Here is a 23,020-nt window from a genome sequence, read left to right on the forward strand (position 1 = left end):
GAAGTAGTATTCTTCAGTAGATCTGGAAGATCTTCACAAAAACTGGGCTTCTCGCGAGCAGAATTTCGGCTCGGGAATTGCACTTCTCGGGATCTTTGGGGCTTCAGAACTTGCTTCGGGGCTCGGGAATAATACCAGGGCTTCGGGATACTTCTGGCACGCAAAACGATGCAAAACGGGAGAAAGAGAAAAGAATTTGGCAAATGGAGTCGACTGCCCTCGCAACCCTTTTATAGGAGGCTGAGGCCTCGCAGTACACTGGGTGTACTGCCTTACGCGGGGGGTACTGCCTCCGAAATCGTCACTGCATGCGTCATTCGAAGAACTCGAGTGTGAGGTGTGTCATGCTTCACTGTACGTTGGGCGTACAGCCCTACACTGGGCATAACCCGGATAAGTCCGGTGACTCCACTTCGGATAATGTCGGATTTAATAATTAAATTTTAATTTTAATTATTTAATAAACTTCGAAAGTTCATATCTTCTTCACACGAACTCCGTTTTCGACGTTCTTTATATCCACGCGTAGGTGAGACCATACTCTACAACTTTCATTTAGACTCCATCGGCTAATTTTGATTTTATTTTTATTATTTATTTTTAGTAGGCCGGGATAGGAAAACTCCGTTATAAAATCATAACTTCTTCATCCAACGTCTGTTTTCGTCTATCTTTTCACCAATGTGCTACTATCAATGAGATCTTCGATTCTCGTTTAGATTGTTTCAACCAACAATCACTCGATCTCGAATCGAGTATTCAGGCTGCATACTGCTAATCGAAACTTCAGAAAATCATAACTTCCTCATACGAAGTCAGATTTGGGCGTTCTTTTTATGTACGCTCTCGGTTTAACGAACTCTACGACATTCGTTTAGATTACTAAGGCTAAATATTGCTCTAGTACATTTCACTTTTTACGTCATTCAGCGTTGCCGGTTCTGTCGCAAAACTTCGACAGGTCATAACTTCTTCGTTATAACTCGGATTTCGGCATTCTTTATATATTCGGAAACCTCATTTCAACTACTAAAACTTTATCCATAGATATAGGCTTTATCTAACATTTCATTTTGACGCTTATTTTTATTCTTAATTAAATTAAGACACACAATTAAGCACATAACACATAATACACAAATAATACACTTCTGTTATTTCAAAACGGGTTACAAAGGTTAACCTAGACTATTATATCAACATTAATGACAATCCCAGAAACACAGCCGTTACAATAAGAGATGACCATGCATGAGATATAAGTCTTTTAAGGAAGAAAGTGGTGTGATTTGTGATAGGTCTATTTTATGAATGTACTAAATTGTCATAAATATGTTGAATTGATGTATAATTGTCCAAGAATGGCACTACTTTGATGAGTTGTTGGAATTCATATGCATGTCAATATATTGTACTAAAAGTGGGCAGAATATGCAAGTAAAACGGATTGCTAAAGGAATGAAGAAACGTTGCTGGGAAACTTGACCATGCTTCAATGTTTTGGTCATATCTCAAACTATAGAGCTTCAATTGACATGAGTAAAGAAGTTCCAGAAACTACACAAAATTTGCTACAACTTTCGTGTTTTGTGTTTCTGCTAGTTATGTTGTTTTGGCGACCAAAACTTGCACTGAAGATGAAGAATGCCTCCAGGCGTTTAAGACGTCCCCTAGGACGTCCAGGTCAAATGATCAGCATCTGGTCAAATTTTGGAGTAGAAAAAAGAAAGAGAAGGGCAAGTTGACGTCCTATATGGCATCTAAGACGTCCCCTAGGACGTCCAGGCGTTTTAGGGACGTCCCGTGTTGGAATGGTGTGTTTCAGAAAGTTTGGAAATCAAGGAAGGACATCCTAGAATGTGTCTAAGACGTCCCCTAAGATGTCTGGTGTTTTTGGCCATTTTTTAGTGTATTTCAAGGACAACAGATGGCATGCAAGGACGCATAAAGAATGCTTCAGTGTTATACACGACGTCCAACATCCCACATTGCTCGATTTCTTTATTTTTTGTCACACACTATAAATAGGAGCCTATGAATTTGTTTTTACGGTTACCATCTGCGATTTTCAGAGTTTTTCCTGCATTTTTTGAGGCTACTAAAACCCTTGGAAACATTTGCAAACACAAGTCCATTCCATTTCAATCTGGATGCAAGGCAAGATTCGATTCAATTCATCATCAAGCAACAACTGAAGATCATTCAACCGTTGATTGTCATCAATTCTAGTAATTTTCAGAAACGATTACTTTCTCCCAATATTTATTTGTTTCATACTATGATAATCATTAGGCTACATTTGTTTGATGATTCTAAGTTTGATTATGAATTCTATTATGCATTTCATTTATTTCATCCAAGTTAGTGTTTTTATGAACTCAATGGAAGGCTAAATCATTAGGGTTACTTGCGGGGATGTTTAGGACTTTTTGATGAACACACTTGATTATTACTTGATTCTAGTTAATTTCAATTGTTGTTTTATGCTTCATGTGATGATCTTAGTAATGATAATTGAAATTGGGTTGTATAAATTGTTTGATGTCATAATTAAGATAGTCTATTGTCAATTTATCATTTGTTCCAAGTTCAGTTAGTTTAGGAATAAAGACATGTGATTGAATCAACATATATTATTCCAACTTATGATGTTGAATCTTAATGCGGTAATAGGTAGTTGTAAGACATTTTATTGCTAGTTCACTAATTGTTCCTAATCCATTTAGACATAAATGAGTAAGACAACTAGTTGAATGAACATTTAGTGTGACCAAACTATGTGTTACAAATTAATAAACCCCAATTGCATCTAAGTGGTTGAATTAGAATTCTAGGGAAGAAAGTGTGTGAACCTAAATCGTCCATAACTGAACCGGGAGTACTCTAGTTTTCTCATTGAGATTTTTATTTTTGATTGATAAATTTCCAAGCTTTTGTTTGATTTTTTTTCTTTAATCTTTCTCGTGAGAATTGCTAGTAATACTTTTCTTTTTTATTGATTGCTTTTACACAAAGTTTAACCACGAACTCCTTGTGGATTCGACCCGACTTACCCTATCTACTTAGGTTAGTTGGTTTATTTTTTTATTGATACAACGACATTGATCAATTTGGGTGTTGGTGACCTTTACAGCCATGCAAAGGCTTAAATTCACTGACTTTAAGGATTAAGAGGCATTAAAGTAACCAGATCTGGGATATAAGCTTATGTCTTAGCCGATTCAGACCAAAAACCAAGAGGAGTGTGAAACTCAGACTTACGTTGGGCGTAATCCCAGTACGCGCAGCGTAGGGGTCGAGTTTCCTGATTCTGGATAGCCATGAGGTACACCGCACGTACAGAGCTGGTACGCGCTGCGTACTCCCTACTATTGACTTTCGTTGACTTTTAGGCCTGGTCAACAATTGGAATTTTGGACTATTGGAGGGGTAAAATGGTATTTCACCCTTCTGAGAGAATATAGGAAGGGACTAGCCTAGCCTTTGAGAGTCATTATTAATTAGAGGTAATTATTTTATGTGATTAGGCGGAGGCTAGATCAGTATTTCGAGTTCGAGATTATCCGAGTTACCCAAGGTGAGTCTTCTCACTATACATTACCTAGAGTGGTATCTATGTGCAGACCGGAGGGTCTTACGTGTTATGTGCTTGCTTGAGATTATGTGCTTTGTGATTTATGTATGCTATGTGATATTAGACCGGACCAGAGGGTCCAACGACTTAAGAGGCCATAGGGTCCTTAACCAGATCAGACAGGAGGGTCCAACGATTTAAATCGGGCCAGAGGGTCCAACGAGCTACGGGACTGGAGGGTCCTGCTGGGACACATAGACTGGAGGGTCTTACCGAGTTATAGCCTCGAGTGGCTTATGTATTGTATGTGGTATTTTGGGGAACTCACTAAGAATTTATGCTTACTGTGTTATGTGATATGTGTTTCAGGTACCAGCGAGGATCGCGGGAAGGCGCCAGCATGATCTGTACACACTAATAGAGTATTATGTATTATGTATTTGAGATTCTGGGATATGTTTTACTGAGACATGATTTGATGCATTTGAATTTTGGGAGTTCTTATGAGATATGTTATGTTTTAAAAATGAAAATTTGTTTTGAAATTTACGTCGTTACATGCTCTCTCCTTATCAGCCTACATTTCCTGTTTTGAGCTTTATCTCAAAACCCTAACCCATTTCTCAAGAGATTGAGTCTTGTGTGTATTTTGGTGTGTGTGTGTGTGTGTGTGTGTGTATATATATATATATATATATATATATATATATATATATATATATATATGGTGCATATAGAAGAATAAGAAGACTTGTAGATGAGCATTGATCAAGTATGAGCTTGAAGATCCAGAGTTCATCCATCATTTTCAACCTCCATGAGGTATAAAGTCTTAACCTTGTTGATTCCTTGCTTAGATAAAGGTTAGTTAGGGTTTTGAGCATATTTTGGTCCCATAAGCTGGTCTTTGTGAATAACAGCTACTCCAAAAGATTTGGGATGTACTTCTTCTTGTTTTGGGGATCCCTTGTTCATAAAAATCATGTCTTGATGGTTTTGGTCCAACCATGCATGACTTAATGGTTATCTTATGAAGTATAGAAGTTACAAATGAAGCTTATGCCTTTTAAGTCATGCAATATCATAAAGTTGGCAACTTTATGGAATAAGACCTTATTTCAAAGTTAGATTTGCGTTTTGGATGTTTTGGGTTGACTGGGCGTACGTCGGGCGTATGAAAGTGTACGTTGATTGTACGCATCCGGGTTCCATATTCTGGTGACGCGACCTAGTACGTTGGGCGTACTAGTGGTACACTTAGTGTACTCGATCAGGGGCTAAATGGGCTTTTGATGTAACGACCCAATTTTTACGTCCGAAAATTTCATTTTTAAGATATTACTTTAGAAAACATCAATAAATAAAAACATTGTTTGTTCACACCATAACACATTGCAACCATGTTCTAAAAAGCCAAACCGTACATCCCATCAAAATATCAGAGTACAATCCCAGTAAATCTCATAAATGCGGAAACCGAAGAGTGTGTGTATGACGTGCCGCTACCGCGCCGGCTCCTTTCCCTTCGATGCAGAGGTACCTGAAAACAAAACTGTAAACGTAAGCACAAAGCTTAGTGAGTTCCCCCAACGTACCGCATACCATACAAACACATAACATACATACTGCCAGGCTATTCTGGGGTGCCTGACTACCCGGTACGGCCATTCTGGGGTGCCGACCTACCCATGTCAAGCCATTCTGGGGTGCTGACCTACCCATCGGTCCTAACAACCGATCCTCGGGGACTATTTCACCCCCCTACTACTATGATCACATATAACGTAACAAGCCAGCACGCATACATATCTTCATATACTGTCAGACGCATCTGGGGTGTCTGACTACCCTTCGGTCCTAACAACCAAACTCTACTACTATCACATACAATATATCATGCTAGCATATAACATGTCAGGTAATAGCAAACTTAGATGATATCACAAAGACAATCATCTATCATACATCTCCTACTGGTGGGTCGGCATTGTGGCCTTAGACCCACTGCTACTGGAAGGTAACTCACCTCAAAGTAGCTGCTGAACTGATCGGGAACTAACTGGCTGCTGCTGCTCCGGGAGTCCTCCGGCTGTAATTTCCACGACATACTCAATTAAACACTGCTAACTGTCCTTTAGGTAAAATGACCATTTTACCCCTGGATTAGCTCTAAGCCAAAGCTGGAGTCAATTTTCAGTTGACCCGACTCGCCGAGTGGATCACCACTCGCCGAGTCCCTAGCAAACCGATGTCCTGGGTCCCTGGTTCTACTCGTCGAGTCGGGCTATGACTCGACGAGTTCACCTTCTAACTGTCATTCAACACCTTCATCCTACTCGCCAAGTTGTATGAACAACTCGTCGAGTTCATCTTCATCCGATGAACACTTTATGCTAAGACTCGCCGAGTTGTATGAACAACTCGCCGAGTCTGTTCTTGATCTATGAAGATTGCCTTGGACTCGCCGAGTCAGGGCATTGACTCGCCGAGTCCTAACATGGGCGAGTTCAGCTCCCAACTCACCGAGTCACCCCCTGTGACTCATGTCTCAACTCGACACATGAAGAAGGGACCAAACCGGTGACTCGCGACCAGACTCGCCGAGTCACCTATGCGACTCGTCGAGTCGTCGCCATGCACTCCCTAAATATACCGATTTGCTCGATTCCAGTCCATGCCATTCATAGATCTGGACTTCTAGGACACGAATCACACGTAAAGTTTCCAACTTTACGTGTGGATATTCACCAATATGGATTATAAGGCTCAAAATGTCTCAAAAGGGTAGATCTAGGGCTAACAAGCCTCATGGGGCCAAAAAGCTAATAGATCTGAGCTCCTGGAGCTCAATCTTGCATAGATCCAAAGGCCAAACGCCTTATTACGACATATAATGCACATACAAACTTGGGGAATTGACCAAGAAGGACCCAAATGAATTTTTAAGCATAGAATCAAGGGGAAAACGGGTTATACCTCAAAGGAAATGTTGAAATGACACAAAGATGGCTGATCTCCTTCTCCTCTTCTTGATCTACTCCTCTTACTCTTCAAAACCTTCAAGAACACACCAAGAACACCTCAAACTCTCAAGGTAACAAGGGAAAATGATGTAGGGGGAGTTCTGGGGGTGAATGGGGACGAGTTGGGGCGGAATGAGAGTTTAAATAGGGTGCAAACCCTTGAAACTTAGGGTTTCATCCCGCAGCGGTGACTCGCCGAGTCCAGGATGTGGACTCGTCGAGTCGCCTACTTAAAACGTGTCCTGAGTCTCGTCCCTACTCGGCGAGTCGGACCCTATGACTCGCCGAGTCTAAGGCTAAATTAGGGCAATGCTCAAATAAAATTCACATACCGGAAACCAGGTGCTACAAATCTCCCCCACTTATTTTAGACTTCGTCCTCGAAGTCTGCTGCCTGGTCCTGAAACAGCTCGGGGTAGTGCTCCATCATCTCGTCTACCGGCTCCCAAGTCCACTCTGAACCCTTGCGGTGCTGCCATTGCACCTTCACTAGCTCCACCCTCTTGTTCCTTAAATCCTTCGACTTCCTGTCGAGGATTGCGACTGGGCGCTCAATGTAGTTCAGGCTGTCATCAACCTGAATATCCTCCAAAGGTACTACTGCAGAATCGTCCACTAGGCACTTCCGCAACTGCGAAACATGGAAAGTGCTGTGGATCTGGCTAAGCTCGGCTGGCAGATCCAGCCTATATGCTACCTTGCCCACCCGGGCTAAGACCCTGAACGGTCCGATGAATCGCAGGCCCAACTTGCCCCGCTTCCTGAATCGGATGACGCCTTTCCACGGCGACACCTTCAGGAGGACCATATCCCCGACCTGGAACTCTAAATCGGATCGACGCTTGTCGGCATAACTTTTCTGCCGACTCTGAGTAGTCTGAAGCCTGCTCCGGACCTGCTGGATCCTCTCAGTCGTCTTGAGCACCACTTCGGTGCTTCCCATAACTCTCTGGCCAACCTCACCCCAGCATATCGGGGTCCTACACCTCCGTCCGTACAACATCTCGAAGGGAGGGCGGCCGATACTCGTGTGATAGCTGTTGTTGTAGGAGAACTCAGCCAAAGGAAGATAGGTATCCCAGCTACCACCGAAATCCAGAACACACGCCCGCAACATGTCCTCCAAAGTCTGGATGGTCCGCTCACTCTGTCCATCTGTCTGCGGGTGAAAGGCGGTGCTGAAATGCAGACGAGTGCCCAACTCGTCATGGAATCTCTTCCAAAACCTGGAAGTAAAACGCACATCCCTGTCCGAGATCACCGATACCGGCACCCCATGCTGTGCCACAATCTCCCTGATATAGATGTCGGCCACTTTCTCGACCGATATGCTCTCCGGAATCGGAATAAAGTGAGCACTCTTGGTCAATCTATCCACGATGACCCAAATCGAATCCACTCCACGCGCGGTCCTGGGAAGCTTCGTGATAAAATCCATCGTGATATCTTCCCATTTCCACAGTGGAATATCCAACGGCTGCATCTTGCCATGCGGTCTCTGATGTTCGGCCTTGACCTTCCTGCAGGTCAAACATCGCTCGACATACCATGCCACATCCCGCTTCATGCAGGGCCACCAATAGTCTAGACGAAGATCCCTATACATCTTCTTCGCACCGGGATGAATAGAGAATCGGGACTTGTGCGCCTCCTCCATCAAAATCTGGCGCACGCCCCCGCGATACGGCACCCACACCCTATGGTGTAGTGTCAATAACCCTCGGCTATCATAATCGAAGGAGGAAACCTGACCTACTACACGCTCGCTCTTCCGATGCTCCTCCTTGATAGCCTCCTGTTGAGCCTCCCGAATCTGCTCCAACAGGGGAGTCACCACAGTCATCCTCAAACAGGCGTCCCTGATCGGCGCCGTCTTACGGCTAAGCGCATCGGCCACCACATTGGCCTTTCCCGGGTGGTAAAGGATCTCGCAATCATAATCCTTCACCACATCCAACCACCGACGCTGCCTCATGTTCAGATTCGGCTGATCCATGAGGTACCTCAAGCTCTTATGGTCCGTGTAGATGGTACACCGAACCCCATAGAGGTAATGTCGCCAAATCTTGAGGGCAAATACCACCGCCCCCAACTCCAAATCGTGCGTCAGGTAGTTCGCCTCGTGAGGCTTGAGCTGCCTCGAAGCGTAAGCAATGACATGCCCCCTTTGCATCAGCACCGCGCCCAACCCAGAAATGGACGCATCACAATAAACCACGAAATCCTCTACGCCCTCTGGCAGGGCTAAGATCGGCGCCTCACACAATCTCTGTCTCAGCGTCTCAAATGCAGCCTGCTGCTCGGGTCCCCACCGAAAGACCACGGCTTTCTTCGTCAGCCGCGTCAGGGGCACGGCTATCTTGGAGAAATCCTGGATAAATCTCCGATAGTAGCCTGCCAATCCTAGGAAGCTCCGAATCTCAGATGGAGACTTCGGAACCTCCCATCTCATCACGGCCTCGACCTTGGCCGGATCGACCAGAATCCCGTTCTGGTTGACGAGGTGTCCCAGAAATTGCACCTCGCGCAACCAAAACTCACACTTGGAGAACTTGGCATACAAGCTCTCCCTCCTCAGGGTCTCTAACACCTCTCTCAAATGCTCCTCATGCTCCTCCCGAGTCTTGGAATAAACCAAGATATCATCGATAAAGACTATCACAGACCGGTCCAGCATCGGTCTGCATACACGGTTCATGAGGTCCATGAACGCGGCAGGAGCATTGGTGAGCCCAAACGGCATCACCACGAACTCGTAATGGCCATAGCGCGTCCGAAACGCGGTCTTCTGTATATCCTCCTCCCTGACCCTCATCTGATGATAACCCGAACGCAAATCAATCTTGGAGAACCAAGATGCGCCCTGAAGCTGGTCAAAGAGGTCATCAATCCTCGGAAGCGGGTAACGGTTCTTCACCGTTACCTTGTTCAGCTCCCGATAATCTATACACATCCGATGCGACCCATCCTTCTTCTTCACAAACAGAATCGGGGCTCCCCAGGGCGAACTGCTCGGCCGAATAAATCCCTTGTCCAGCAGCTCCTGCAGCTGCGTAGACAACTCCTGCATCTCGGGAGGAGCCAACCGATATGGTGCTTTAGCTATCGGAGCCGCACCGGGAATGAGGTCAATCCTGAACTCCACCTGTCGCTCCGGAGGTATCCCAGGTAGTTCCTCCGGAAAAACATCAGCAAAATCTCGAACCACCGGGACCTCGCTCACGGTCGTCTTACCCGCCTCCCGGGTGTCCATCACGTACGCGACATAACCCGCGCATCCCTGCTGAAGGTAGCGCCTAGCCCTCGTTGCTGAACATACAGTGGGTCCACACTGCGGCCACTCTCCATGAATCACTAACTCTCCCCCGCTTGGGGTCCTGACTCGCACTAGCTGCTGTGCGCAATCTATCACTGCCCCATTAGGGCTCAACCAATCCATACCAATAATCACCTTGTTCCCGCGCAATGGAATGGGTACCAAGTCTACCAGGTAACGCTCCTCAAACAGTCGCAGAACACAATCTCAAAACACCATCGATGCTCGCACCGATCGATCGTCAGCAATCTCTACCTCTAACGGGCAATCTAACTCGCCTGAAGTCTCATGAAATCTCTTGCTAAGAGCAAGAGAAACGAATGATCGGGATGCACCCGAGTCGAACAATACCTGAACCGGGATGCCGTTCACATGGAACGATCCTAATACACATGTATACACACGGAGCACATATCAATATCATAACAACGAAAAAAATAAAAGATAGAAGGAAGGAATCATACCCGTCACCACATCGGGCGCGGCGCGTGCCTCCTCGGCAGTCAACTGAAATGCCCGACTCCTCACCACTGGAGCCTCTGCCTTGCCCTGACGGCCATCCGTGATCCGCAGGGTCGCTGGAGCTGGCGCCTTCACTGGCGCTGAAGCTGTCAACATGGGGCAATTGGCCTTCTTGTGGCCCCTCTGGTTGCAGTGGAAACACAGCAACTCCGATGTCTGAATAACGGTCGCAGGAGCAGTGCAATCCCTGCTGATATGCCCAAACTTGTCGCACTTGTAGCAGCCTGACGATCCCATCCTGCACGCCCCCTCGTGCGGCCTGCCGCACCTCCTGCAGCGGCTCGGTCCCGACTGGCCTTTCGGCCTCCCATCTGATCCCTTGGGCTTCTTCCCCGAAGCCCCTGATGCCTGACCATCCTCAAGTTTCCGTTTCCGGATGTGCTCCAAATCTATCTCTCTCTCCCTAGCCCTGGCAATCATGGAGTCCAGGGTAGGGCAAGCCGAAAAGCTAACATGCTCCCGAATGTCAGCTCGTAGCATATCATGGTAGCGAGTCCTCCTCATATCCTCGTCACCTGCGTACTGGGGCACCAACAAAGCCCTCTCTCGAAACTTGGCGGTGATCTCCGCCACGGTCTCTGTCGTCTGCCTCATGTCTAAGAACTCCCTGGCCAGCTGCTGAAGCTCGACCGCTGGCGCAAACTCTGCCCTGAACCTAGCCACAAAGTCTGACCAGGTCATTGCCTCGATAGCCGAGGCTCCCAACGAGTCACCCACTGACTCCCACCAATCTCGGGCCCGGTCCCGTAAACACCCTGCTGAGTACCTCACCTTCGACCCCTCGGGGCAGAAGCTGATCAACTGGGCGGACTCGATATCCGCAATCCACCGCCTGGCGACAATGGGGTCCTTCACCCCATGGAAATCCGGCGCACCACTGCCCCTGAAGTCCTTGAAGGACAGTGTGCGAGATCCTAACTGGCTAGAGGCCAAGTCGCTCCTGAATGCCCGTAGGCGATCCTCCATCAACTCCACGATCCCTTCCTTGATCGACCCAAAGATGATGGGGGTCGACTCAAGGATGCCCCTAGTGATCTCCGACGTGATGAACTCACGTAGCCTCTCCTCAATCGGCTCGGTGCCAGATCCCGAACCTGACCCCTCTCCTGACCCGCCATCTGTCGGTCTCGGTCGAAGTACCACCATTCTGCAAAACATCATAATAATCATTAGTGGTACTGCTACTTTCTGAGGGATCTCAACAACTTACAGGTTCCTTGGTCTCGTCTTGGCCTTCCTCGGCTCGGGTACGGATCCTCTGCTTTCAGTAGTACGGGCCCATACTACCTTCCACATCTATCCGTACCTTCTCCGAGGAATTCCTCGACTCCACCAACTCCCCTCTACTACTGCTACTCTCTGTTATTCTCATCCTAGGCTTGCCCCAGGGAAAACTCAAGTTCAATACAACTGGTCCTCAGCTGCTGTAGGTCTCCTCATAATGCCAGTTAGCCACCACCTAAACACCATCACATGTGATGAGGATTAGATAATCCTTCAAGTAAAAGGTCCGTCCCTACAACGGTTGGACTCAAACAAGAGCTGCGCAATAGGGCCAGTTCCAACACTTTGGGATTATTCAACCCTGATTACATGTGGTGTGACGTGTTTACCTAATGGCTCACTCCCATTACTCGGAATCCCACCAAGCACGAAGCAAGCAGCATTCGGATAAGGAAAAACAGACTCAAGCCAAAACTGTTCTTAGAACAAGAAACGACACTTAACATAGGATGCTAAGCTCATACTATCAGGCATAACCTAAACAGGCTATCCTACTGCTGTCTACTCAATTCTAGCATGCAATATTCAATAAGCTGTAGCAAATAAACAGGCACATAAGGCATCACTCCTAGATCCTTAGCCTATTCTAGCATGCAATATTCATAAAGCTGATAAACATAACATAAGCTTGTATGGGTACTATGGGGAATACTTACTTGAGCTCGGCCGGTCGCGCACGTCACACACTTTACTCTTTCTTGTGACTCTTTTCCGGGTTTTAAAGAACAATTTCTTTTGGAAAAATCTTTCAATCCCTCAATTTGAGTCCAAACACTCCCGAAGGCGTGTCCGAATCCCTCAAACCAGGGCTCTGATACCAACTTGTAACGACCCAATTTTTACGTCCGAAAATTTCATTTTTAAGATATTACTTTAGAAAACATCGATAAATAAAAACATTGTTTGTTCACACCATAACACATTGCAACCATGTTCTAAAAAGCCAAACCGTACATCCCATCAAAATATCAGAGTACAATCCCAGTAAATCTCATAAATGCGGAAACCGAAGAGTGTGTGTATGACGTGCCGCTACCGCGTCGGCTCCTTTCCCTTCGATGCAGAGGTACCTGAAAACAAAACTGTAAACGTAAGCACAAAGCTTAGTGAGTTCCCCCAACGTACCGCATACCATACAAACACATAACATACATACTGCCAGGCTATTCTGGGGTGCCTGACTACCCGGTACGGCCATTCTGGGGTGCCGACCTACCCATGTCAAGCCATTCTGGGGTGCTGACCTACCCATCGGTCCTAACAACCGATCCTCGGGGACTATTTCACCCCCTACTACTATGATCACATATAACGTAACAAGCCAGCACGCATACATATCTTCATATAATGTCAGACGCATCTGGGGTGTCTGACTACCCTTCGGTCCTAACAACCAAACTCTACTACTATCACATACAATATATCATGCTAGCATATAACATGTCAGGTAATAGCAAACTTAGATGATATCACAAAGACAATCATCTATCATACATCTCCTACTGGTGGGTCGGCATTGTGGCCTTAGACCCACTGCTACTGGAAGGTAACTCACCTCAAAGTAGCTGCTGAACTGATCGGGAACTAACTGGCTGCTGCTGCTCCGGGAGTCCTCCGGCTGTAATTTCCACGACATACTCAATTAAACACTGCTAACTGTCCTTTAGGTAAAATGACCATTTTACCCCTGGATTAGCTCTAAGCCAAAGCTGGAGTCAATTTTCAGTTGACCCGACTCGCCGAGTGGATCACCACTCGCCGAGTCCCTAGCAAACCGATGTCCTGGGTCCCTGGTTCTACTCGTCGAGTCGGGCTATGACTCGACGAGTTCACCTTCTAACTGTCATTCAACACCTTCATCCTACTCGCCGAGTTGTATGAACAACTCGTCGAGTTCATCTTCATCCGATGAACACTTTATGCTAAGACTCGCCGAGTTGTATGAACAACTCGCCGAGTCTGTTCTTGATCTATGAAGATTGCCTTGGACTCGCCGAGTCAGGGCATTGACTCGCCGAGTCCTAACATGGGCGAGTTCAGCTCCCAACTCACCGAGTCACCCCCTGTGACTCATGGCTCAACTCGACACATGAAGAAGGGACCAAACCGGTGACTCGCGACCAGACTCGCCGAGTCACCTATGCGACTCGTCGAGTCGTCGCCATGCACTCCCTAAATATACCGATTTGCTCGATTCCAGTCCATGCCATTCATAGATCTGGACTTCTAGGACACGAATCACACGTAAAGTTTCCAACTTTACGTGTGGATATTCACCAATATGGATTATAAGGCTCAAAATGTCTCAAAAGGGTAGATCTAGGGCTAACAAGCCTCATGGGGCCAAAAAGCTAACAGATCTGAGCTCCTGGAGCTCAATCTTGCATAGATCCAAAGGCCAAACGCCTTATTACGACATATAATGCACATACAAACTTGGGGAATTGACCAAGAAGGACCCAAATGAAGTTTTAAGCATAGAATCAAGGGGAAAACGGGTTATACCTCAAAGGAAATGTTGAAATGACACAAAGATGGCTGATCTCCTTCTCCTCTTCTTGATCTACTCCTCTTACTCTTCAAAACCTTCAAGAACACACCAAGAACACCTCAAACTTTCAAGGTAACAAGGGAAAATGATGTAGGGGGAGTTCTGGGGGTGAATGGGGACGAGTTGGGGCGGAATGAGAGTTTAAATAGGGTGCAAACCCTTGAAACTTAGGGTTTCATCCCGCAGCGGTGACTCGCCGAGTCCAGGATGTGGACTCGTCGAGTCGCCTACTTAAAACGTGTCCTGAGTCTCGTCCCTACTCGGCGAGTCGGACCCTATGACTCGCCGAGTCTAAGGCTAAATTAGGGCAATGCTCAAATAAAATTCACATACCGGAAACCAGGTGCTACATTTGATCTTGGGCTGCTTTTAGACTCCATGTTTTCTTACTCTTGTTGGACCACCAGTCTTTTTTGAGTTGGGCCATCGTTAGGCCTCGGGCCTTTATGGATTTGGGCCCATATTAGGTCTTGAGTGTCTCTTGTACTTTGGGCTAGTTGGGTTTGGACCGTGATATATGAGGCCCAATAGGGGAAGGGTAAAATAGTCTTTTACCCTTATGAGTCGAGATTAAGGATTTGGACTCTCGATTTAGGTTAATGACCTAATTGCTAATTAGGGTTCTATTATTTGTGATTTAGTGTTGGGATTTTACGTTTCATCAACCGATTGTGATTTGTTTATCTTTGGAATGAGGTGAGTTCCTTCGTTGTACTCGTGGGTCGAAGGTACCAATGTCAGCCCACTGGATTATGTTCGTAGGATGATAGTTGTCTTCGTGGCAATTTCATGTTATACATGTATATGTTTGTTGTCTTTGTGACTCTTGCTGATATGATTGTATGGTAGCTGTAGGGGTGAAATAGACCCGATACCAGTTGGAAGAGACTGAAGGGGGTGGAATATACCCAGTACTGGTTGAAAAAGACCGAAGGGGGTGAGATAGACCCAGCACCGGTTGAAAGAGACCGAAGGGGGTGAAATATACCCAATACTGGTTGAAAGAGAGTAAAGGGGTGAAATAGACTCAATTATGTTTTGACTGTTCTGTATGTATGGTATGAGGTATTTTGATAAAATCGACTAAGCTTTGTGCTTATAGTTTATGTTATGGTTTCAGGTACTTCCAGCTCGAAAGGGAAGTGCCCAACATGATCGCACCGCATCTGCCCATTTTTTCCGCATTATGTGATTTTGGGATTTTGTACTCTGATGTTATTTCGATTATGATACACTTTTGTTTGTTTTGATGTGACTATTAAATGCTTTGGAAAGAATTAAAAACAAAAAAAATTATCTGGAATTTTTAGGATGTTACAAGAACCGACCATCTTATCCTGCTAATCTTCCCTATCTGCAAAACCTTAGACTAGACCCTCAACATCTGCTAAACCTTTAAGTTTAGCCATGTATATAGCTCTATCATCCCCTATATCTAGAAGCCACATGAATAGAGGAAGGGTGAAGAACATGTCTACTATTTTCCGGACGTGATGGAGAAAATCAGGTGAGGAATAGATCCAAACTAAGGGGATCAACCTTGGTCACCTGAACTTCGTAAAGGGATTGTCGTTGTCGGCTACCTTATATTTGTCGCACCAACACATGCACACACAAATCAAACGATTTAGGGTTTTGTACCACTCGATTTAGGTTTGTTTCAGGTGTAGCAGTGGAAGAAGGCGGCGACATTGATTTGAGAGGGAGATGTATCATTGGAAAGTCAAAGAACTAAAGAATGATAAACATTGTACGGGTCTCACTCGGGAGATTCGGCGACGACGATCCAATGACCCATCTCTCTAGCTCTTTTGAAGATGAACTGATAAAGGATGAAGGATTTAGGTTGGTTATGGTGTGAGAGTTTCGGTCCAAAAAATAGAGAAGAGCAGAAGGCAAGGCAAAAAGGTAAAATTGTGGGGATCCACAAGTGAATGATAAATGATAAAAGGGGAAGGGTTTTCTTTTCTTTTCTTGTTAAATAATTAGTAAGTAAATAGTTAAAAAATACATGTGTAAGGGTAAAATAGATTTTTTTTAGTTTGGTAAACGATTTTAGAGAAAAAATGTGTATGGTTTTACGATATAAGGGATAATCCAAATTAACTTTAAAAAATATGAACTAAACGTAAGTTTTAAGATCTGAACACGAGATTATATCTATTTTATATAGATTGAATGAGAAACAAATGAAAATATAAATAGAAATATACCGGATCTTTAGTTTATAAACGTAAAACAGAAAAAAAAAAAAAAAAAAAAAAAAAAAAAAAAAAACAATTTAATACGTCATAGTTATAAAAAAAAATCAAATATTTTATAATTGTTATACATTTATATTTCATAAATAAAATATCATAAAATATATAATAAAATAATTAACTAATAAATAAATTAAAAATAATTACGTTATAAAATGAAATATGATTAAAAAAATACGACGGTTAAATATACTAAACGTTAAATTATATTTAACCACTCACGGGTCGAATATAACAAATAATAATAAAATATAAAATAAGCTAATAAGCTAGGAACATAATAAAACAAATACTAACTCACTAAAAATAATCTAAGTTTTAAGAGTTTACTCACTTTGAACTCTTAAAAAATAAAAACCCAAATCCAATAATTCTTAACCAAACCAAAGTCGTCGGTCGTTGGAGAAGGAAGGATCATTAACATTCAAAAGAAACGTTGTATAACGTTACAAAAACAACCACAACATAATCACATAAACACCAACCAAATCATATAAAACCTTTAACATATCTCAACACCAACACAAAGTACATTACCCAAACAGAATCTGCGCACTCGAAGGCGTCAAATTCCCCAACCCATCCGGTGCCTCAACCACTTCCCACTCCACCAAAAACCCGGGGCTTTTATCTCTTCCATGCACATTCAAAATCCGACCCACTGCAACATGAAGATTCCTCCCCACAACATAAATAAAACTACCATAACAATTTACCGAAAACGGCTTACATATTTTATCCGGTAATGGAGGCCCATCAACCGGTTTCCAAGTGTCCGAATTCATATCATAAACTTTTAATTTTGTCCTCTCGTGCTCTGTCACAACAAACAAATGCCCGTATATCACAACACTCGACCCTGTCCACCCTTCTCGAAGCCCATCCGCCATATTTTCCCAATTATCGGTTTTCGGGTCGTAAATTTGTCCACGTGGGACCACATAAAAAGGCCAAAACCATCCTTCGGTCACCAAAAGCTTCCCATTAAGAACCGCAGCATCATAAACCGCCATATTTGTACGCATATTTGCAATCGGATGCCAAATCCCGTTTTTCGGGTCCATAACTTCGCCCGAATTGAGCTCGAAAAGATCCGTACTGTTTCCCCCCGCCACGTAGATCTTCTCGTTTATCACCCCGGATGCAAAAAAAGATCTTGCGGTGATCATTTTTTTCATTATAGTCCAATGATTCTTCTTAATGTCGAATTTCATCACTACATTTAGGGGGCAATCGGCGTCAAAAATGATACCTCCACATACGAAAAGAGACCCGTTTGAGGGAAATGAAACGCATCGAAGGCCATGTGGACAAACTTTATCGACACAAGGCATTGGTGGAATTGTGTGCCATGAGAAATGAGTAAGATCAAGGACATGCCATTGAATCTTTCCTGTACATTTATGAAATGAGAAGACAAATAACCATGGATCTTGAAAACCCATTTCGTTTCTTTTAGTAAAGAATCGTTCTTTGTTGCAGAATAATTGATACCACCTCTTGCAAACTGCTCTGGTGGCTGGATGGGTGGTGACTGGTAGCCGGAGTAGACAAGTTAAAGCAATATCATCAGGAAGACCAGGGATTAAGGGATCACCTTGAAGATTCAGTTCTGATTCCAACAAAGGATCGAGTAGACGAGATTGAATTGATGCTAATTTGAATTTAGGCGATAATGTCATCTGGGAATCGCCTAATTTCTGCACTGGGACTTGCTGTGATGAAACACGAACTCTTTGCATCTTTGCGAAATTCAAGAACCCTAAAGCTGAATCCGAATTTAAGAACTTGAAAGAAGGAAAAGGTGTAAACCCCAATTCGAATTGATTTGCTTAATTCGAAAGGAGATAACAAATAGGACAGAATTGGAGTCGAATTGCAAAGAGCCCTTTTTTGACAATTGAGTTCACATGTCATGTGATTGTCTTCAATCGCATCGAATACGACCAAACACAACATAAAAACAAAACCCCATCTCGAGAAATCAATCTCAAAGTCAGTTTTTGCTGCAGGAAAAACACAGAATTAGAATTTTTTATCTTATCTCCCCGAAAAGATAACTCCCCCCTTTCACTTTTTTTTCACAAGATTTAAATCAGTAACAGATGACAAACAACAAAGTTCTAAAATACCCAGTTCAAGAATCAACGACAAGTTACGCTTTATGATCTGGGAACAGTTCTAATTCGAATAAGATTCTGCGTGTGAAGTAAAAGACAGAGAAGATGATGAAATCAATAAAAAAAACACCATGAACATGAACTTACAGATAACAAAGAATAGATTAAAGATGAAGACAGATTGCAACTTCAGCTTGAAGATTGATTGATAACTGTTGTTTGTTCGTCTATAAGTTTGTGGTGAACTGGTGATGATGGTGGAAATATTATAATTGTTTTGGTGGGCTGAAACCCTCATATTCTTGTAAGAAAAGTATATGTGGCAAACATGGGTTCATATCCTTGATGGCCAATAATTCCCACGCGCAACAGAAGAACGTGGACAGAAGGGAAACTTCACTCTCGAAAGAGGCGAGTCGGAACTCTCAAATCAAACCCACCCGTGCACGCTACTGCGATGGCTGAACTCAGAAAGGAGGTCAGATGATGAATGAGTAGGCTTGCACAGGCTAATTATGGCCATAAATTGCATCAATTTGTTGGCAGGTTTTAATTAAGTGCAAATGTTTTAAAATTTTATATTTTTTTGTCAATTAAAAAAAAAAGTTATTATGCTAACTTTAAAAAAACAAAAACACTAGTATTTTGGACTTTTTCTATTTAATTAAAGGAAAACAGAATTTTAAAAGGTAATGAAATATTATTTTAATATATAGATTAATTTTTTTTTACAATTTTTATTAAACTCGTATTTATAGTTTATAAATTCTATTATGACCCGTATAAAAAAGACTAAACTGCATTAATGGTCCTTGTGATTAGCTGAAAATTGTCACTTTGATCCAAAAAAGTTTGGAGCAGCACCACAAATCCAAAGTTTTCATTTTGTTGCGAGTTTGGTCTAATTTGATTCAATTTTTTTATAATGACGATTTTGTCCTTAATATTTTTATTTTTTTTATTTTTTAATTACTTTAATGTTTTTTTTATTAAAAGAAAAATAAAAAGTGAAATCAACTCTCTCTCTCTCTCTCTCTCTCTCTCTCTCTCTCTCTCTCTCTCTCTCTCTCTCTCTCTCTCTCTCTCTCTTACTTGTCGGGGCACCACCAATTTCGCCGGAAACAACCTCCAACCACCAAAAACAACTTCAACATCGGAGCACCACTGTGGATGCCACCCATTTAGCTGCCGCCCTTTGTCTTGTGGATTTTCGTCATATAGGTTCATCCGACTAGTCTTGTATGTTAGTGGGATATATATATATATATATATATATATATATATATATATATATATATATATATATATATAGGTTAATACCCGTGGAAACCACGGTTATAAAATAAATTAAATATTTATTGTAATAAATTAGACAACATATATTACAAATCAATTTTTTGCTGATGTGTTTCATCTGTGTAAAAGGGAGGAGTGAATTAGTGGAAATGTAATTAATGAGGAAAAACCAAAAACTGATAAGTGGAAAATAATTAATTTCAAGCTCTAATTGATTAACACGTGGCAAGTGGCGGTGGAGCTTTGGGGAGAGAAGCATGATGTCGTTGTCCGACAGTCGATGGTTGTCTGGTTAAGGTGGTTTCCCGATGAATAGTAAAAAGAGGGAGAGAGATAAAGTCTCCACTGAGGGAAATGGGTGGGGTTTGGGTGGGTTATTAGGAATAGAGTTTTTATATTTATTTGAGTGAAAGTAAAAATAATGGAAAACAAATAGATTAATGAGTATTTAGTGCGTGTGTGTTTTTATGTAGAGAGAGAGAGAGAGTATTATCATGCTCGGGTCCTAAAAAGAACCCCCTTTTTCGTTGCCCGTCTGCGTTTTTTTATGTTTTAGGTGCGTTTTTTTTTTCTTTCTTGCTATATCCATGCTCGGGCGGCGTCCGGTTCAATGTTGGTTGTTTTCTTGTTTCCCGAACCGAGCCGATCCATCACGTGGGTCCCACGCCTCGCGTCCGAAAGCAAATGAGGTTCTGCGTCTTGTAAGACATACAAACAATAAGCATGGATAGTATTTCGGGTGCGATCATACCAGCACTAATGCACCGGATCCCATCAGAACTGCGCAGTTAAACGTGCTTGGACGAGAGTAGTACTAGGATGGGTGACACCCTGGGAAGTCCTCGTGTTGCACCCCCTTTTTCGTTGCCCGTCTGCCTTTTTTTATGTTTTAGGTGCGTTTTTTTTTTCTTTCTTGCTATATCCATGCTCGGGCGGCAACCGGTTCAATGTTGATTGTTTTCTTGTTTCCCGAACCGATCCGATCCATCACGTGGGTCCAACACCTCGCGTCCGAAAGCAAACGAGGTTCTGCGTCTTGTAAGACATAAAAACAATAAGCACGGATACTATTTCGGGTGCGATCATACCAGCACTAATGCACCGGATCCTATCAGAACTGCGCAGTTAAACGTTCTTGGACGAGAGTAGTACTAGGATGGGTGACACCCTGGGAAGTCCTCGTGTTGCACCCCCTTTTTCGTTGCCCGTCTGCGTTTTTTTATGTTTTAGGTGCGTTTTTTTTTCTTTCTTGCTATATCCATGCTCGGGCGGCCTCCGGTTCAATGTATATTGTTTTCTTGTTTCCCGAACCGAGCCGATCCATCACGTGGGTCCCACGCCTCACGTCCGAAAGCAAATGAGGTTCTGCGTCTTGTAAGACATAAAAACAATAAGCATGGATACTATTCTGGGTGCGATCATAACAGCACTAATGCACCGGATCCCATCAGAATTCCGCAGTTGAGCGTGCTTCGGCGAGAGTAGTACTAGGATGGGTGACCCCCTGGGAAGTCCTCGTGTTGCACCCCCTTTTTCGTTGCCCGTCTGTGTTTTTTTATGTTTTAGGTGCGTTTTTTTTTCTTTCTTGCTATATCCATGCTCAGGCGGCCTCCGGTTCAATGTTGATTGTTTTCTTGTTTCCCGAACCGAGCTGATCCATCACGTGGGTCCCACGCCTCGCGTCCGAAAGCAAACGAGGTTCTGCGTCTTGTAAGACATAAAAACAATAAGCATGGATAGTATTTTGGGTGCGATCATACCAACACTAATGCACCGGATCTCATCAGAACTGCGCAGTTAAGCGTGCTGGGGCGAGAGTAGTACTAGGATGGGTGACACCCTGGGAAGTCCTCGTGTTGCACCCCCTTTTTCGTTGCCCGTCTGCCTTTTTATATGTTTTAGGTGCGTTTTTTTTTCTTTCTTGCTATATCCATGCTCGGGCGGCAACCGGTTCAATGTTGATTGTTTTCTTGTTTCCCGAACCGATCCGATCCATCACGTGGGTCCAACACCTCGCGTCCGAAAGAAAACGAGGTTCTGCGTCTTGTAAGACATAAAAACAATAAGCACGGATAGTATTTCGGGTGCGATCATACCAGCACTAATGCACCGGATCCTTTCAGAACTGCGCAGTTAAACGTGCTTGGACGAGAGTAGTACTAGGATGGGTGACACCCTGGGAAGTCCTCGTGTTGCACCCCCTTTTTCGTTGCCCGTCTGCGTTTTTTTATGTTTTAGGTGCGTTTTTGTTTTCTTTCTTGCTATATCCATGCTCGGGCGGCCTCCGGTTCAATGTATATTGTTTTCTTGTTTCCCGAACCGAGCCGATCCGTCACGTGGGTCCCACGCCTCACGTCCGAAAGCAAATGAGGTTCTGCGTCTTGTAAGACATAAAAACAATAAGCATGGATACTATTCTGGGTGCGATCATAATAGCACTAATGCACCGGATCCCATCAGAATTCCGCAGTTGAGCGTGCTTCGGCGAGAGTAGTACTAGGATGGGTGACCCCCTGGGAAGTCCTCGTGTTGCACCCCCTTTTTCGTTGCCCGTCTGTGTTTTTTTATGTTTTAGGTGTATTTTTTTTTCTTTCTTGCTATATCCATGCTCATGCGGCCTCCGGTTCAATGTTGATTGTTTTCTTGTTTCCCGAACCGAGCTGATCCATCACGTGGGTCCCACGCCTCGCGTCCGAAAGCAAACGAGGTTCTGCGTCTTGTAAGACATAAAAACAATAAGCATGGATAGTATTTTGGGTGCGATCATACCAACACTAATGCACCGGATCTCATCAGAACTGCGCAGTTAAGCGTGCTGGGGCGAGAGTAGTACTAGGATGGGTGACACCCTGGGAAGTCCTCGTGTTGCACCCCCTTTTTCGTTGCCCGTCTGCCTTTTTATATGTTTTAGGTGCGTTTTTTTTTCTTTCTTGCTATATCCATGCTCGGGCGGCAACCGGTTCAATGTTGATTGTTTTCTTGTTTCCCGAACCGATCCGATCCATCACGTGGGTCCAACACCTCGCGTCCGAAAGAAAACGAGGTTCTGCGTCTTGTAAGACATAAAAACAAT

The 23,020-nt window shown here is 43.8% G+C and overlaps 1 protein-coding gene, 2 long non-coding RNA genes and 7 other non-coding genes across 10 annotated transcripts; 7 read left to right on the plus strand and 3 right to left on the minus strand.

Moving 5' to 3' along the window:
• Nucleotides 1-4,916: 4,916 nt before the first annotated feature.
• Nucleotides 4,917-11,576, minus strand: LOC145001138 (uncharacterized). The gene is made up of 2 exons (XR_013661494.1): nucleotides 10,378-11,576; nucleotides 4,917-5,114 (listed from the first exon to the last, which is right to left on the minus strand). It is a non-coding gene; the product is annotated as an uncharacterized LOC145001138 (long non-coding RNA).
• Nucleotides 11,577-13,223: 1,647 nt separating this feature from the next.
• On the minus strand, nucleotides 13,224-16,517 carry LOC145001146 (uncharacterized). Its single transcript, XR_013661495.1, has 3 exons — nucleotides 14,604-16,517; nucleotides 14,225-14,305; nucleotides 13,224-13,337 (listed from the first exon to the last, which is right to left on the minus strand). It is a non-coding gene; the product is annotated as an uncharacterized LOC145001146 (long non-coding RNA).
• A 413-nt stretch (nucleotides 16,518-16,930) lies between these two features.
• On the minus strand, nucleotides 16,931-19,140 carry LOC145045712 (Galactose oxidase/kelch repeat superfamily protein). Its single transcript, XM_078994035.1, has 2 exons — nucleotides 18,799-19,140; nucleotides 16,931-18,537 (listed from the first exon to the last, which is right to left on the minus strand). Exon 2 carries the CDS (start codon nucleotides 18,271-18,273, stop codon nucleotides 17,065-17,067), a length of 1,209 nt encoding a protein of 402 aa, XP_078850161.1. The 5' UTR covers nucleotides 18,274-18,537; nucleotides 18,799-19,140; the 3' UTR covers nucleotides 16,931-17,064.
• Nucleotides 19,141-20,684: 1,544 nt separating this feature from the next.
• On the plus strand, nucleotides 20,685-20,803 carry LOC145027412 (5S ribosomal RNA). Its single transcript, XR_013675331.1, has one exon. It is a non-coding gene; the product is annotated as a 5S ribosomal RNA (ribosomal RNA).
• A 218-nt stretch (nucleotides 20,804-21,021) lies between these two features.
• On the plus strand, nucleotides 21,022-21,140 carry LOC145027615 (5S ribosomal RNA). Its single transcript, XR_013675526.1, has one exon. It is a non-coding gene; the product is annotated as a 5S ribosomal RNA (ribosomal RNA).
• Nucleotides 21,141-21,357: 217 nt separating this feature from the next.
• LOC145027509 (5S ribosomal RNA) lies at nucleotides 21,358-21,476 on the plus strand. The gene has a single exon (XR_013675424.1). It is a non-coding gene; the product is annotated as a 5S ribosomal RNA (ribosomal RNA).
• Nucleotides 21,477-21,693: 217 nt separating this feature from the next.
• Nucleotides 21,694-21,812, plus strand: LOC145027552 (5S ribosomal RNA). The gene has a single exon (XR_013675465.1). It is a non-coding gene; the product is annotated as a 5S ribosomal RNA (ribosomal RNA).
• A 217-nt stretch (nucleotides 21,813-22,029) lies between these two features.
• On the plus strand, nucleotides 22,030-22,148 carry LOC145027592 (5S ribosomal RNA). The gene has a single exon (XR_013675504.1). It is a non-coding gene; the product is annotated as a 5S ribosomal RNA (ribosomal RNA).
• Nucleotides 22,149-22,366: 218 nt separating this feature from the next.
• On the plus strand, nucleotides 22,367-22,485 carry LOC145027453 (5S ribosomal RNA). Its single transcript, XR_013675372.1, has one exon. It is a non-coding gene; the product is annotated as a 5S ribosomal RNA (ribosomal RNA).
• A 217-nt stretch (nucleotides 22,486-22,702) lies between these two features.
• LOC145027553 (5S ribosomal RNA) lies at nucleotides 22,703-22,821 on the plus strand. The gene has a single exon (XR_013675466.1). It is a non-coding gene; the product is annotated as a 5S ribosomal RNA (ribosomal RNA).
• The last annotated feature ends 199 nt before the right edge of the window (nucleotides 22,822-23,020 follow it).

This window comes from Lactuca saligna, chromosome 1 (assembly GCF_052625555.1).
Source record: "Lactuca saligna cultivar CGN05327 chromosome 1, ASM5262555v1, whole genome shotgun sequence".
Taxonomy (NCBI): domain Eukaryota; kingdom Viridiplantae; phylum Streptophyta; class Magnoliopsida; order Asterales; family Asteraceae; genus Lactuca; species Lactuca saligna.

What these genes read in the sequence shown, in the direction of transcription:
- LOC145045712 (XM_078994035.1), bottom strand. Translation starts at nt 18,273, where the DNA reads ATGCAAAGAGTTCGTGTTTCATCACAGCAAGTCCCAGTGCAGAAATTA.